The sequence below is a fragment of the Poecilia formosa genome, unplaced genomic scaffold (genome assembly GCF_000485575.1).
Source record: "Poecilia formosa unplaced genomic scaffold, Poecilia_formosa-5.1.2 Scaffold394, whole genome shotgun sequence".
In the NCBI taxonomy this organism is placed as follows: domain Eukaryota; kingdom Metazoa; phylum Chordata; class Actinopteri; order Cyprinodontiformes; family Poeciliidae; genus Poecilia; species Poecilia formosa.
The window spans coordinates 196,536-213,361 of NW_006800333.1; the positions used below are offsets into that span (position 1 = coordinate 196,536).

Sequence of the window (16,826 nt, forward strand, 5' to 3'; positions counted from 1 at the left end):
ACACACACACACACACACACACACACACACGTGTGATGACCTGTTTGTGATTCAAACACACTGATTTGATCCCAGCTCGTCCTTTTCCGCTGCAGCAGCTCCAGTTCTTCTGGAAGGATTTCCACAAGGCTTAGGAGAGTTGTTGGGAGGTTTAGATCACATTTCTGAGATCAGACACTGATGTTGGATGAGACTCACCATTCTAATTTGTCCCATAGGAGTTCTGTCAGGTGGAGGTCAGCCCAGTCCGTTTCTTCCGCTCCAGACTGTCCTGTTCATGGCTGTTGTTTTGTGCATTAGTGAGAGGTCATGTTAGCATAGCTGGAGGCCAAACTGCTTTTCACTTCTGCACTCGACGCTCCGCATTGCTCATGTTGACGTAACTGGCAGCTCGTATACAGCGCCTCAGCTACAGAAACCCATTTTTAGAATCTCTCTCTGCACCGTTCTTGACCCAATCTGAAGGACATATGAAGTTCTGCAACTACTAACTCTGCAGAATGCTCAGACCTCTGACCTCTGACCCCTGACCCCTGACCCCCACTCTGTGTACCAATACTTGGATTTTAATATATCTCTAACAGTTCACTGTACATGACTATGGCTGCAGTTAGTGAATATTTTCAGAATCAATTATTCTGATGAGTAATCAGGTTAAAAAAATGGTTCCATCTGCAGATGTTTCATTTAATCATATGCAAACATTCAGTTCCTTTTTCAAATAGGAAAATAAACATTTTATTGTCTAAAATGCAATAACTGTATTCATTTAGTCAATGCCTGATCATTTATAGCACAGGATGCATCTGCAGCTAAAAAATCCTTCTAACTTCAACATGTCAAATGCTCAGAGCTTTCTGATTGGCGCTAATCAATTACTGTGTTCAGCTGATCAATTTCTGGATTAACCCATTAATAACTGGATAGTAAAAGGTGCTTAATGGGAATCAGCTCATATATGCACTGGATTTCTTTATTGATCGGCCATTTAACTGTGTAATCCAGCATTTATGATTCCTGACATTTATGATCTTCTGCCAGACGGTTGAACTCAAACCCTGTAAAGAGCCGTTGAACTTCCAGTTTTTGCTTACAGTCTGTCTTTGGACGTTGAACCCAAACATACGAGATGTTGGTTTAAAATACCAAGATAAGCTCCAATGTTTGTCAAGCTGCTTTTTAGTGACGGTTGATTAGCCTTTTGTACTTAAAATGTGTTGGTAACTGCGTCTATAAAAATCAGCAACAGAGGACGTCTTGCTGTTCAGAAGTTTAAAAAGGGAACTAAAGCTTTTGTGCCTGTGAATTTGCGTCACAGTTTCATTGAAACCAAAGTTATTCAAGGCAAATAAACCAGCTTGGTTTGTAAATAAAAATTAGAAAAAAGAATCTGACAGTAGAAAAAGTAAAAACGATTTTGTTGAAAAATGAAACTATTACTTCTCTCTTGTATCTCTCAATAGGTCAGTTTTATTTTTATTTTTGGTTTTTGCAGGGGAGACGATTGCATAAAGCAGAACTGGACGTATCATGTGCAGCCGGGGAGGGATGACCTGGTGCTGGAAGGTCAGTGCAGCTTTCAGTGTCTACTGGTGTTGACACAGAGAGAGGAATGGATCAGGATTTGGTGGTTAAAACGGGTGGTGTGTGTTTATGTCTGTGTATGAATCGAGAAAAGGAGAAAAAATAAAGAAGAAAACACCTGACATCAAGGATGTAATTCTCTAGAACTATATCGTGAGCTGCTGGGGAAATCCCAGCACTGGTTTTGGTTTTCAAGCCTGTAGAAATGTGATATTCTTAGGAATGTGTTCAGCTTGCCACATTGCACCAAACATTAGAACCACTTTCTCATCACATGGAGTTCCCCAGGGTACTGTTTTGGGTTAACTGTTTTTTAATTTTTTTATTATCATTCAAACTCATCTTTCTTCACTCTAATCATAATATTTAGGAACTCTGTTTCCTCCACATAATAAACTTAGATAGTAGCATAAACTGCCTTCTATTGCATGTGCTGTCAGCTGCTTCAGATTCGCTAAAGATCTCGTTTATTTACAGGGAAGGTCTAATAACACCACTTTGAACCATTTTAAAATGTTTTTTCTGCAGAATAAGACTTTAACAGTAGTTGAATGGTTGTACAGCAGCAGAAAAGCTTCCTGCAGTGAAGACAGGGAGGAGGAATATGATTGGATAGAGTCCTCTGGACTTGATAAAGTGATATACAAGAACAGGCAATGCACCATTTCCACTCAGTAATTCAAAATATTTCCAGGATTTCTACAGATTTTGACAGTGATTAATGAAGAGACTGTAAAAACCTGAGCTGCCTGAAACAATCTGTGCACCTTGTCTGGTTTACTGTACGTCATTATTTTGAATTATTTTCTCAGCAGAGAAAATGTGGCTCATTTTTTAAATATTTTTCTTTTTAAACATGTCTGGTGAACAACTGACAGAATTTTATTTAAAAAATGGTAAATCACAATAATGTTTTCTGTTCACTTTAAGGAACAAACTAAAATCTTTCTCACCACTATAAATTATTAATGAGAAAAATCATTAAATTGACACAACAAAAATTATATTTGTCTGAACTTCATGATTTCCTCCATTACTTATTAAAAAACAAGAAACCCTTCGTATATTCAGCTTGACTGTGTGATAAGTGAAGCAGAAATGTTTGCTTTACATCTGGACTAGAGTGGATCCGCCTCTGAGCCTTATCTGTGTTTTACTGGTGTGTGTCGGTTCTGATCCAGGGAGGCCACAGCGCCGTAATCTGCTCTGGAGCGGCATGTGGGCCAACTGCCGCGACTGCATCGTTTTCCAGGAACTAGAGCCGCCTCTGAAAGAGACCGACTCAGAGGATTCTCTCAACAGATTCCTGTTATACAGTAGGGAGTAACTCACCCGACATCAAGTCACATTCAGCCTTTCATCAAACAATAACCTCTAAAACTGCAAACACTTCACATTTCTTTGTCATTTTTACATCTGTTATATTTATATTCTGCTGGTCAGATTATTTCCATTGAGGTTTGTGTTATAAATAATTTAGTTAGCCGTAGGGATGCAATTCATCAACTTGTGATTAATTGTTTATTAGATGAAAATTAATTCCAATGATTAACCGCTTAGACCTTCCTGTAGTGTTGTAGTTTGGGCACCAAACAGAAGAGGGCGCCGCTGGTCATCTTTAAGCGAGTCAGTAGATACATAAACAAAGATGGTGGGGCCATACCAGAACAGGAGAGAGAAACGGTCTGGAGTCGGATGACTCAATATATATATATATATATATATTTTTTTTTAATCCATCATATTATCCATCATATTATGAAAATTTTAACCCCAAAGAGGCCAGAGAAAACTCAGGTTTTCAAGAAAACGTCCAACTAATTGAACTAATCATTCATTAAATTAAACATCAGTCAATGATCAAGATCAATCAAGTTTAGATTAAGTCAGTAATCAATAACTTGCATCCCTAGTAAGTTACTTGGATTTTCTTTTTTTCCGCGGTTTGACCTAAAGGTCGGCAGAAGGATGTCGACTCGGAGATGTTGACGATGTTTCTCAGGGACTCTGCTTGCAATGGCCTGACAGCGAACGTCACACTACTTCATGAGAAAGGTTTTTCATCAGCAATACACATTTTATGTTTTGTTTTTTAATGTTAACATGTATTCTGACAGTTTCATGTTTTTCCAGAGTTTTGCATCTAGACATGAGAGTCCAGGTAGGCACGGCTTCGACCAGCTGCTGAGTCGCTTCCCGCTCAGTGAAATCACAGCATTTATCTCATTTCTTGCAGGAAGCTTTGGGAGATCTTGGGTCTTTGTAACTGGGATCATTTTGTCTCTCCTGTGCAACACTAAAGTGAACCAGAAGGCCTCAGAAAGCAGCTATGATTTTGTTAAACAAGGCAAAGTCAAACCCATCCATAGGTTTCATTTTCAGAGCTGCAGCTGCTGAGGCGGGAAGACCCGACAGACCCCACCATCAATAAAAACCCAGGAAATCCCAGCAGCCAGAAATATCTGATCACCTGCACAGGGAGGAGTAGTTTGTGTTCTCATATTAATATTTTACTTTGTTCTTTTGATTTTATCGGAGCGGCATTAATGAGACGCTGTGACTCTCATCGTCAGATGAACATTTCCTTCACATTTCTCTGAATAAACAAAGCTTTCATCTTGAGATCAATTTGAAATGGATTCACTGAACTCTGATAAGACAGTTAGTATGAAAAAGTAAAACATTTCTGTTCCAAGAGGTTTTCAGTTTCAGAGGTTGGTTTTTGTAGGCAGGAGATCTTTGAAGGTGCCAAGCTGCATGAGTGAATCATTCTGAGGTTTCGTTTGTGGTTCTGGTAGGTTTGAGTTTAATCTGTTGTACATTAAGCTGAATTCAGTGGAGACAGACGTTTCAATTGGGTCAAAAAATTATTGCTTAAATCAAGTAAAATAAATGTTGAAGCTTTGATATTATTTATCCTGAAAACATGAAGCTAATGCTCACATCATCTCATATCCAGCTGCATTATTGCAGATTATAAGCAGTCCAGTTCAATCCAGCTCCATTGATGCTTCATCACTCTTCTTAATTTATAACTAACTATATCACAATCCTTTATGAATAGATTGGAATCAGATTTGAACTGAAATCCCATAATTACATTTCAACCACATTTATTCCCCTGAAGCTTCCTGGTTGCTGATGGGAGATTTTAATATCGGTAAAACAAAACTTTGTTCAACTTGTCCAACTAGGAAAGATAAGAGCTTCAATCTGTGGTTTGGTCTGTCAGTTATGATCATTTATTGAATTTAGATGAACTAGCAGATTTACAGATATATTGTTTTTATGTATGTTTCAGCAGAAAGTTTGGAAGGATCAGGGTGGAGATTAATAAAAAATAAAACAGAATACCTACAGAAAATTCAGGTGGAGCAGAGGACATGCAGCACAGTCAGAGGAAAGGAGAGCAAAAGTAATAAAAACCAGAAAGCTAGTAAAGGTCCGGGTGGAGAATGAGTCTGAATGCAGATGAGTTAATGAGGGGAATGTGGAACAGCTGAGGAGGAGAACGAGGAAGAGGAGAATAACGAACACAGAAATCACAAAGGAGAGCAAGACAAACAAACAAACATTTCTAACCAGTAAAACACGTCCCTGCACATTTCAGTTTATTACAATCTCTATTTATTCTGGTCAGATTCATTTAATCCATCAGTTTATTTGAACTCAGACAGAAATTTACATATAAGTCTACATAAAATGTTTTGCTGAACTTGGATTCTAAAGCATGAAGACACAAGGTGAGTCCATTCACTCTGAAGCTAAAACAAGAAGACAAAAATCAACTAAAGGAGGTCAGATTAAACCAGATTAGCTGCAACTGCAACATAACTGAAGCAACTAGTTAACAGGAAGAGAACCGTCTTGAGTCACCGTGGCAACGCTGAAGGGAAAAAACACAAGAGAAGAAGAAGAACTGATTAACAGAAAAAACCTGACCTGGACAATCAGAGACGAGGGGAATTAATGCTCCACAAAGAGCAAATTATTATAAATCATTACAAATTACTCAACAAAATAAAACAAAACTAGCCGCCAGCTCCAGTTCAAGTAAATCATGCATTAAAGAAAATAAAGAGTTCTGGCAATCTGCATCGGTCTAGTCCAATCAGCACTTTGTTTACTTCAGGACTCCTGTGAAAAAGACGGCTTGGGACTTTCCTGGTTGAATAAAAGTAAAATAAAATTACAAAATCATTTCCTGTCTATCGTGATCCTGGATCTCAGAGGTCCAGAGGAAACCACTGGAACCAGAATCAGCAAGGAAAACCAGTTAGCTAAATGTTTCACTGGTAAAAGTATTTCAGCAAACATGATATGTAAACAAAGTTTTGTTGTGTTTGTGAAAGTAAACAAAAAAAATGGAAGTGAGGATCATTCAAATGAACATTCAAGATTTAGTTCAGTTTTTCCACCTGAATTAAATCTGAATCTGATTCAAAACATTATATTCACTTTCTGATTCACATCCTGCAGACCAGCTCAGTCCAGTTCAGCAGAGGGATGCACCAGTACATTCCAGTTCGTCATGAATAATTAAAAGTTATCAGTGATTAATTCTAAATCAACACAGACCAGATTACTGGAACCAAAATGCTTTTCATTTTAAACAGGCAGAGTTTTTTTTTTTTTACATTAACTCCATCTAAATCCAATTAATAAGGTTCATTTACCAACAGCAAAACATTTTCTAAAGTTTATTTTGGGTAAAGCTTTTTATCAAATTTAAAAGAAAGATTTAAGCTCAAATATAAAACCTGTTAAATACCCTAAAGTCCAAAAAACTGCAGACTTCAAAGCTCTGCAGTTATTACAACACAGTTATTAAATGCAAACACTTACACACTGCAAACATCTGGCCAGCTCAACTCCAGCTAACTTCTACTATTATTTTATTTTAAATGTAGTTTTGTCAAGTTTTGCTGGTAACTTTCCTTTTACCTGCAGCAGAAAGATGTTAAATCACCATCAGAAAAGGAAGTAAATCGGTTACAGAGCAGGAGTGTCTCTGTTCACCTGCAGCTGCTTCAGCCCAGAAACAGAAACTATTGTCTGTGACAGACACAAACAATAGTTTATGTTACAGAGTGACTTCCTGTTTGCAGACCAGCTGTGCTGAGTTGGAGTCACAGTTCAGGTGAAATCACAGAAACCAGCTGATGTCGTCTCTGTTGGGCTTAACAGCTTTGTGGTGAAAAAAGAAATATTTATTAATTCAGTCTAAATTTGGTAGTTTGTCCTGTTTTTATAATTTTGTACTCTGTTCTTATTATACTTTTTTCCAATACTTGATTTTTAATCTTACTTAAAAATAAAATGTAAGTTTTATTAAACTTAAATAAGACACGAGAAACTGCAGCACAGTGGTGGTTCTGGTTCTGGTTCTGGTTCTGGTTCTGGTTCTGGACTCTGACTTGAGTCTGGATGTTTTTTCGGTGCATGTCTGGTTTTCCTGCTTCCTCCCACAGTTAAGAAACATCTCTGTTGGCTTTGCTTGTCTCTCTAAATTGTTTGTGGATGTTTGGTCTCCATAATGGATTGACGGCACCAAAATGATCCTAATCAGATGTTTAGCTGGTTTTCTGCCACCATTTTGAGGCATTTACTTTCCAACAGGATTATAATATTTGACGCGTTCCTGTTTTGACAGAAAAGTGTCAAAACATCGAACTCGGATTGGAGTCGAGATCCAGGCACCTGAAGAAAGATCCAGTAGAAACAGTCGAGTACGTTTTACTTTATTCAGTCCAGGTCATTCAGATTTACACCAGTTTTAATCCAGACGACTTTCATCCGACTGGACTAAACTCAAGTCTTATCTTAATCTTCATTTTGTCTGAAAATGTTTAAATACTCTTAAAACTGGGATCTGCAACAAGTGGCTCTTTCAAACGTTTGGTAAAAACAATAACTAACAAAATAAAGTTTCTGTATATATTTATTAATAAGTGCAGGTTTTCATAGTTTTTCCATTTTTTTCATGAAATAATTGCCTTGAACATCTACAATCGAATAACTCTAAAAGTAGCAGTTATATTCTTTGGGTCTGTTTTTCTTGTCATTAGGCCGTAAACTAGACGTTTTAGTTAAAATAGTTAAATCAACATCCTATGGAAAATGTATCCATCCTCTTTTTGCAAAGGTTTTCATGTTTTAATTTGCTTTAAAATCTAGAAATATAAATAAAACTGAGGTTCTTTAAAAATTGCAACACATTTTCTATAGTAAATATTTATCAAAAATGAAAACTTTTTTAAACTTTATTTCCTCTTTATTAACTGTTTGTGGCTCTAAACTAGTTTTATTTAGTTGGACTAGTTAAAGTTGCTCATCCATGTGTTAGAAAACTGCAGCACAGTTTAAACTTAATCCCCCAGATCTCCACCATCTGGCCTGTTTGTTTTGATTGTTTGCTGGAGAAACTTTAAATATATGGATGTGAAAATATCCTAATTATGTCTTCTTTACACTGACGGATGCAGCGTCAAACAGAGAAGTGTGAGCAGAGCAGCCTGGCAGCGGTGGAAGTGAGTATGTCCTCATTCTGCTGGTTTGAACTGTGGCTCCGTTAAAACGGGGCCTCATACTGGAACATAGTGCAATCTGTGGGTGAATCTTCACACTCTCTGACTTTCAAACAACACCGGTTGGGAACTACCTGCAGACTCATCGCCGTCTTTACTATTGCAGGATGCACAGGAAGCAGCGGTGCAGAGTCCCTCCCCTGTTTTGAGTGGGGACAGCACCCTGCAGCCCACATCCAGGCCGGCTTGTTTTCTCGTGTTGCAGGTGTAGGTGTGTGTCTGTTTGTACGAGTGAGCATGTGATAAAGCAGGAGAAAGTTAGTGACATTTTCAGGTCCAGAGAAACCTTTTCAGGTTGCTGGGGGGAGCAGAGGGGGGGCCCCATGGAGCACGAAACCAAAAACTGCAAAACAAAATGGAAACAGCCATACTGCTCTCACTTCTGCTTTTTGTCCCAATCAGTCTCGTCCTCGTGTTCAGATTCACACTTAAATTTGTGAATAACACTTCTCCTCTTCAACCACTCAGCACAGCTTCTAGTTTCAAGCAGCATTTCTTTTGGAACAAACTGATTTTGCAGAAATTACTGCATCAAATGTGGAAACTGGACAAATAGAGATAAACTCCATGGAGTTCAGTACAACTTACAGCCACTCTGCATCGATTATTACTTTTTTATTCCACTAACAAATGTACACACACCAGAAAACACACCAGACATGATTTCCACTGCCTGATGTGACACAGCAGTTCTGGTTCTGCTTTAAGGGCTTCAGCTGATGACATCACCAGGTTCAATGGTAGAGTTTATTAATAAAAATCATAGAGGGACACACTGAATTAGCTTAAAAATGTTAATAAAGAGAAAAAAAAACAAACAAATTCAAATAACTTTGAATTGTGTCCCCGGTGTCCATCCAGTCCTGGTGTCCATCCAGTCCTGATGTCCATCCAGTCCTGGTGTCCATCCAGTCCCGGTGTCCATCCAGTCCTGATGTCCATCCAGTCCTGATGTCCATCCAGTCCCGGTGTCCATCCAGTCCTGATGTCCATCCAGTCCCGGTGTCCCGGTGACCCAAAACTTTTAGATGTGTCCCTGTGTCACATGATGAGGTCATCAGCAGGAGACTCTGGAAGCTGAGGAGGAAATCAGCTGTTTGATTCAGGTGTGTTGGACCAGGAGCCTCTAAAGCTGCAGCCCTGAAAGGCGAACGCGACCCAAACCTGATGTTTTCACTCACCAACAAATAAAATCTGATTTGTGTCACTTCTGATTGTTTTCAAAGCGTCTGCAGTCTGAAGAGCTGCAGCATTTCATCCAACTGTCACGTCACTGACGTCAGACATTCTGGTGCAGAAAGAATTATGATGTTTTATATCTGCATGAAAAATATGGTTGAAAATGATTACAATGAAATTATGAAAGCCTGAGACAGTGAACGCATCACAATCCAGCCCACCACTCCTGGTCCGACTCCAAGCAGAACCGGATCAGAACCGGATCAGAACCGGGTCAGACAGAATCTTATCCAAACGTTGGAGTTTGGATATGATCCATGATTCAAAGTAACTGAATTCTACTTTTCAACTCCTCTGGGATTTGGGGTCAAAGTTCAAAGTTCATGCAGTATTTGATTGATTAAACAAATAAACTCACCTAGTTGCCATGGTTATGCATCATAACAGTTATCCAATGTGAAAAGCTGAGAGCAAAACTCCTTCCAAATGCACAGCATCAGAATAAATGCCCAACAGAAACGATTCAACCAGAAAATGAACAAAAGTCTAGAAAAAAAACTAATCAGAACCAACAAAGCAGAACACAAGAACAGACTGAACATAAAGGAACGAAGCTGGAAACATGGAGAATAGAACTGAGTACGGCAACACCTGCAGCCCAAAACAGCCCAAAAGAAAATTAACACAAACAAAAAGTGTGAGCGATGTGACAGGAAACTGAGAGACAGAAAACAGCTGAGTGTGGCTGTAGAAACAAAGCGCTACATTTGTGACATCACAACCTTAGAGCAGTTTTATGGTCAAAGTTTAGAAAAGTCTTTAAACTTAAACTCATTCTATGGAAACATCAAAAGCCAACAGAAAATAATCCATCCATCCATTTTCTTTACACCCTTGTCCCTTAGTGGTTGCTGGTGCCTCTCCAGCTCATCTCATTTGATAAAACTGAACTTTTTTTCTTGAACCAGAAGGTTCTGCAGGAAACATGAACAGATTGAATATTTTCTGTAACAGGGACCTTCCTGTTCCTCTGCCCCATCACAGCTCATTTATATCCAAACATGACTCATTAAATATTAATAAATCAAGTTCCTCCCTGATAATTGATCTGCAGTGTGGGGCAGTCTGAGAAGGCCTCCCCCACTGCAGCTTCATATCTGACACTGAATCAGCCACCAAACGCTGGTAGTGAGGAAGAATTTCCCTGTCATGTTTGTTTGTTACTTGCTGACCTATAAACGTGGGAAATCTGAAAGCCACCCTCAGCAAACATGTATGTGTCACTGAGGGACCGCACCACAGCCTGCTTTCCTCACCAACATCCCCTTTTTCCTTTCACTGCTGAACCTTTTGCTTCGGGTTTAGAAGAAAGTGTTTCAAACCGCTTCACACACACACATCCACACACACACACACACTCTGCTGGACGAGGCTTGTAGGTTTCATAAATTGCACAAACGTGTCAAACCAGAGGTGCTTCTGAGTTTCAGAGTGATGAGTGGAGCCACCTACACCACAACCAGCAGCCCTGCCCCCTCCACTCGTTCTGTTTAAACCACAACTCTCCCTGCAACAACAAGAAAACCTTCCATCTCATCTCCAGCTCACAGAGAAAAACCTGCGAGGCTGGCATGTCTGTCAGAGAGGAGGCTCAGATGAGCGTGGACGCGGAGAGCGCAGGACGCAGGTGAGTCAACTCTCTCACCAACATTCCTGGGATCCATCCCAACCTTTTCCTTTCAGTCCAGCAGAACGCAGCAGCTGCGGTTCGGCTGCTTGCACTGGAATTCCTAAATTAATCATTTGTTTCTGTGTTTAATCGTCTAATTTCATGTATTTTGGTGCAGATTTATTCATATGCCACCAAAGATTATTCTTATAAGATCATTTAGTTCCTCTTTTGGAAACTTTATGTCCAGTCATTTTGAGTTATCAGCACTTTTATTAGGCTTTCTACTAATATTAATGATATGCGTCTTATGATACAAAGAAATGGTCATTATTCTGGGAATCCTGGTTTCTGAAATGAAAAAGTGCGACACTAACGGGTCAGCGAAGTCATCTGCTTTTCTATTGCAAAGATTTGGATTCGACATCAGAAAACTGAACCTGGAGATGAAAGATCTGAACATCAGCTTCTGTTTGCATGAATTTACTCACCATTAAATGAGCTGGAGTTTCAAACTATTTAAATAATTCCTTTTTAGCTACAGCAACATAAATCTCACAAAAACAACTTAATCTCTAAATGGTTTTAGAAATAAAACATGAAACAGGATAAATCAAGAGCAGCTCCACAGCTATCAGATCTAAATACAAACTTTTGGAATCTGTGTAAAGACTTAAAATAATGCTTTTCCACTGTCTGCCTAATGCATCAGTGATAAAAATAAAACACATTTTCCTTTTTGTAGCCTCACCTATAATTTTCTCCACATGAACAATTCAAAACTATAAAAATCAAAATGCCTCACAGTTTCAAATCTCCATGTTTACTGAAACTTCAGCCAGGAGTTAAAATAGCTGCAAAACCAGAAGTATTTGTGAAAAACCCATCAGGGGGATTGTTATGGAAACAACAAAGAAGTCAGTGTTTCATGTTGTTTAGGGGCGGAGCTTAAACACCTGTCGCAGGTGGATCATATATGGAAAAAAAAATCCCACATTTACTGAAAATATTACCAAACAAAAATCCTCCTGCTGTCACTTTAGCTGCTCCTGTAACTGTATAGTTAAAGCACAGAGAGACTGAAAGCCTGCTGGGTTTGGATGTGAGTGTGTGTTTGTGTTTGGATCATTATCCTGCTTAAAGATCCAGTTCTGACCCAGAATCACTTCACTGACAGATTTTATGAGGTTCTGGTTCCTTCAGTGAGCTGAAACGAGATTCCCAGGGCTTTTGGAGTAAGAGGCCCATAGCACCACACACCCTGTACCATGCTTCAGTGGGAACAGCCTCGTTCTTCTGCTTCACAACAGACACAAGTGTTTGAGGGTGAAAAGTGAATATTTTCTGCATCACAAAGTTTCCAGTTAAAGTCCCAGTGGAGTTTACAGAGGATGTCAGCTGCCAAACAGAGACTTTACCTCTGCTGCACCTCTAACCATCCTGATCCAGGTTGGTCGCCATAGTTACACCTTTGCATTTCAAATATTCCCTGTAGGGATCAATAGGAAGTGCTAATGGGAAAGTATCAGGCCTCACATGCACACATCACACAGCAGTGAAATGTGGAGGTTTAGGCCAGAGTCTGGTTTCCTGGAGCTGAAGATCAACACTCTTCTGTTTCCTTGGATGTTCTCTTGTCTTCCCCATTTTGGAGAGTTTCTCAGAGAATCGAACATCACAAAGAATTAGGAAGTAAATAAGCTTACGAAACACTTCAGTTACATTTATCTTATCTTATTAGGAGTTCTGACAAGTGAAGTGTCTGTAAGAAAAAATAAGTTAAAAATCCCTACTAAAGTTAAATATAGTTAGATATTTTTTATCTTGTTTTTTGGGAGTTTTTGCTCCTGCAGATGAAAAGATGGATTCATTTTCAGGCTTTAAATCTGGAGACTTTGTCAAATAAGACGGATTTTATGAGAATGTCCACATAACTGCGCCCCGATCGGCGGTTTTGTTGCTGATACAAACAATCTTTCTCCAACTGAAAATGACCAACACAGGAAGGAGTGGACGGTTTTAGACCAGCGGTTCCCAACAGAGGGAGACAGGGCTCCAATGTGGACCATGAAGAGTAAAGAAATAAGTCATAGAAGGTAATAACATTGAAAAATGACAAATTTAAAACAAACTCAGGCATTGTGGACTCATATAATTGGGTTAATAACATTGCTCTGTACTCAAAATTTCCCACAACTTATCATAACACACTTTCGAAAAAGGTTTGCAGTCCGACTGAGAACCACTTCACTCACGCTCCATGGTCAGGGGCATTTCAACCAACACAGGGAATTTCACTTCGCATCACCACAGGTAGAAAATCTAGACCACCGTCGTTTTCTCCCTCCGTGCGTCGACTACTGAAAACTCCCACTCAGGTAAAACCCCAGAGAAGCAGAACAGGTTTGGTCGCTATAGGCTTAAGGTACATTTACCCACAATGCACTGCAGGCTGTTCTATAAATGTCTTTCATGGTAATCACTGTGGGCGTTCACCAGTCTTAGAGTCACAAACGTGTTGAGTTCAGGCTTTAATCCTCTGATGAAAGCAACCAGTAAACATGTCCTTCTGTTTACATCACATCTCTGACTTCTGCAGCATGATGGGAATTTGTTTAAAAGTTATGCAGCTGATGCATCAGAGTCTCACATCACTGAAAAACACACAACGTTACAAAGTGTTTCTGTCTACTCTCTAGTGTAAATGTCTTATTACACTAGAAAAAAGACAAAACTAAATTACAAGTAAGTTTTCAGCGAGACATAAATAATTCCTTAACGTTGATGGGAAAATGATTATTTCCACTGGCAGATTATTTCACGGATCTGCCAGTGGAACTGGTACTTTATTTTAACCAGAATTCAAGAATGATTGACAAAAACAAGCTCCTGTGGCTTACAGAAAAGTTACTTTTAACTTAGTTTTGTCTTATTTAAAGTGTGATAATTTATTTGCACTGAAACTAAACAAAAACACTTTGTAAGGTTTTTTGTTTTTGCAGTGAAGCAGTTTTTTATTGCTGTCAGGACGCACAGTGGAAACATAGGTTTATAATCTAACACTCCAAATAAACCCCCAAAGTCACTTAATTAGAATTAGAATGAGACCAAAATGGACATATTGTATTTACTGCAGGAAATGAACAGCTTGATGCCGTGGAGATGCTTTGTTCAGCAGCGATGATGGAAGAATGGATGGAAGAAACCCTGTTATAGGCTGCAGAACACCTGAGCCTGAGGTGGAGGCTCAACCACCTGAAACATACAGACACACGATGGACGGCTCACATTCATGTGTCAAAATGGCCTAGTCAAAGTCTAGGCCTGTAGCTAGACTTGAAAACTGATGTTCAGAATCCAGTCTGTCTGAGTCTAAACAGTTTTGCACAGAAGAATGGGAGGACAGGTTCAGACTCCTTCAGCTTTATGATCTTGCACCAAACTGTGTGAAAATCCAAACAAAGTACCGGATGGCAAACTGTAACGGTTCAATGGACATTAAAACTTCTGCATTCATGTCACTGAGTGGTGATTTTTCTCCCTGAGTCAAAGCAACGACAGAAGAAGAGGAGAAAAACCCAAAGGAATAAATCCTGTGAAATGAAGCAAGAAGAAAGAGAAACATGCCTGATTTGTCACCAGGCTGGAGGTTTGATGCAATCATGTAATTTATGACAGAGCACAAATTTAGCTCCCTGTTCTAAATTTGTGCTAGGTTTCCTCTGAGAATGTCAGAAACGAACTGTTCAAACTGTCCTCCTCCTCATCGCTGCCCACAGGATGATGCTGATCTGCATTCAGAGGTGGAAACTATGAGCTGAGAATAATCACAGCTGGAAAGAAGAGTGAACTCGTTCCAGCACCACCTCTGTGATGCCATTCTCCATCTGATGCAGGTTTGTGTGTGTTTGACAGAATGGAGGGTCAGTGCCGGTCGTCTCAGAAGTACCTGCTGCTGCACGTGTGGTGCGGACTCCTCACCATGGCCCTGGTCATCATGGCCGCCTTTATCGCCTCCATCAAACCAAAATCTGAGCAAGTAAGTAACCCTGATCCACACATTTCACACTTTATGTTCAAAACTTTGACGCCTTGAAAATATGTGAACATAGATGCAAAGAAAAACCATGAAAACCATTTGTGGCTTGTTGCTAAATAGTATGGAATTCAATATATAGAATCTAAAATTTAAAAACAGGTTGAAACAAATGTTTTGCTCCTGATGAAAAAACACGGTGTTCAGTGAGATAATCAAACATTAGATGACGTTTGAGTTCAGACCCCCTGTGAAGCCTATGGTGATGTTAGCTAACAGCTAAAGAGCTAATCAGTCTTAAGGTCTTCTCAGTGAGAATGCATGAAGGGTTGAATGACATCTTATATTTAATGTTTTCAAGTAAAGTCAGAGTATTTCGCCTTTATTCTTGTAATTTTATGACTTCATTCTTCATTTTTTCTTAGTATGGCTCTAATATTGGCTCTAATATTCTATCTTCCAAATGGAAATTATTAAACCATCAAATAGATATTTATTGAAGAATTTTTATTGTACCACATTATTTTGGTTCTGATTCTGTTTCAGTGATTTAACTCTTACTGTGAGGAAATATTAAGTTACAACATTGGAATCACATGATCAAAACTTTCCCCAGGAGACTTCAGGTAGTTTTTCAAAATTTGCTTTAAGTCAGTCGGTACCCACAATGCAGTGCAACCTTTCCTGTATTTCCCAAAGAAATAGGAAGTGACTTTGAGTAGTTTTAAAAATAAAAATTTGTTTAAAGAAACTCTTCATTTATGTTTATCTGGGGAATTATGAAATGTTCCAACAAATGACATCTGAGTAAAATAAACCATGTGATGATTTTATATGTTGAGCATTTCCACACGTTTGGCTTCAATTTCCCAGATAGTATTTAGTAAAGAAGAGTATCTCTAATTATTTTAATCATTTTAAAATTGATTAAAAAGCAGAAATTACTCCTTAAAGATATCATGGGTAAATAAAACACAATAATTTCTGTATTTTTACACTTTACTGGTTTGATCAGAAGCTTATCCTGAGAAAGTCTTTTAGATTCAGAATTATATTACTTTACATCTTAAGAGTGTGTATCTAAACTGCCAAACATATTTTATTAGTTATTTATTTTTGGCTGCAGCTGGTCAGTCTGTCCAAATGTTGTTGTTAACGTGCAATTTAGAAAAATGTCTTAAACTTTTTGATAGACAAGTAGAACAGCAGCATGGATTAGTTTTTTATTCAGAAGTTTAATCCATTCATTGAAACAGAGTTTAATTTTCGCCTCTAGGTGGCAGCATTGTCAAAACTAACAGGCTGTCCTCGGGTTTCCCCAGAGGGTTTGGCTCCTGTTGTGGGTTCAGAAACTTCTTCACACTGTCTGTGACTCTGATGATCTTTATCCATCTCTGATTGGATTGAAGAAAAAACTGATCAGAAAAGATTTGGTGTAAAAGTGTCTCAGAGGTGGACATTTCATGAAAACCCCCAAACCTCAACAAATCCACCAGTAAAGCTAACAACATTCATGACCTCCACCGGAGCATGATGGAGCTGAACAAACAGCAGTTCACGTCTGATTCTTCCCGGAGCAAACCGGAGCAAAGTTTCTCCTCATTCTTCTGAAATCAGGCTTTTGTTCGTCAAAAATGTGAAACGTAGCAGCAACAGTTTGAATTAGCCTTATAAAAACTAGATAGATAGATAGATAGATAGATAGATAGATAGATGGATAGATGGATGGATGGATGGATGGATGGATGGATGGATGGATGGATGGATGGAT

General features: G+C 38.9%; 2 protein-coding genes across 3 annotated transcripts in view; both read left to right on the plus strand.

Moving 5' to 3' along the window:
* Nucleotides 1–4,206, plus strand: part of apom (apolipoprotein M) — a 5,255-nt gene extending 1,049 nt beyond the window's left edge. The window contains exons 3-7 of one of the 2 annotated variants that reach the window (XM_007576008.2): nt 1,496–1,566; nt 2,766–2,900; nt 3,541–3,639; nt 3,718–3,745; nt 3,821–4,206. In XM_007576008.2, coding sequence (XP_007576070.1) covers nt 1,496–1,566; nt 2,766–2,900; nt 3,541–3,639; nt 3,718–3,731 — 319 coding nt within the window. In that variant the 3' untranslated portion in view covers nt 3,732–3,745; nt 3,821–4,206. Of the gene's footprint in view, nt 1–1,495; nt 1,567–2,765; nt 2,901–3,540; nt 3,640–3,717 lie in introns of both variants that reach the window. The other variant, XM_016662902.1, reaches the window with a different exon arrangement.
* A 6,567-nt stretch (nt 4,207–10,773) lies between these two features.
* lta (lymphotoxin alpha (TNF superfamily, member 1)) overlaps nt 10,774–16,826 on the plus strand; it is a 10,025-nt gene continuing 3,972 nt past the window's right edge. The window contains exons 1-2 of the mRNA XM_007576009.2: nt 10,774–11,037; nt 14,935–15,058. Coding sequence (XP_007576071.1) covers nt 10,982–11,037; nt 14,935–15,058 — 180 coding nt within the window. The 5' untranslated portion in view covers nt 10,774–10,981. The remainder of the gene's footprint in view (nt 11,038–14,934; nt 15,059–16,826) is intronic.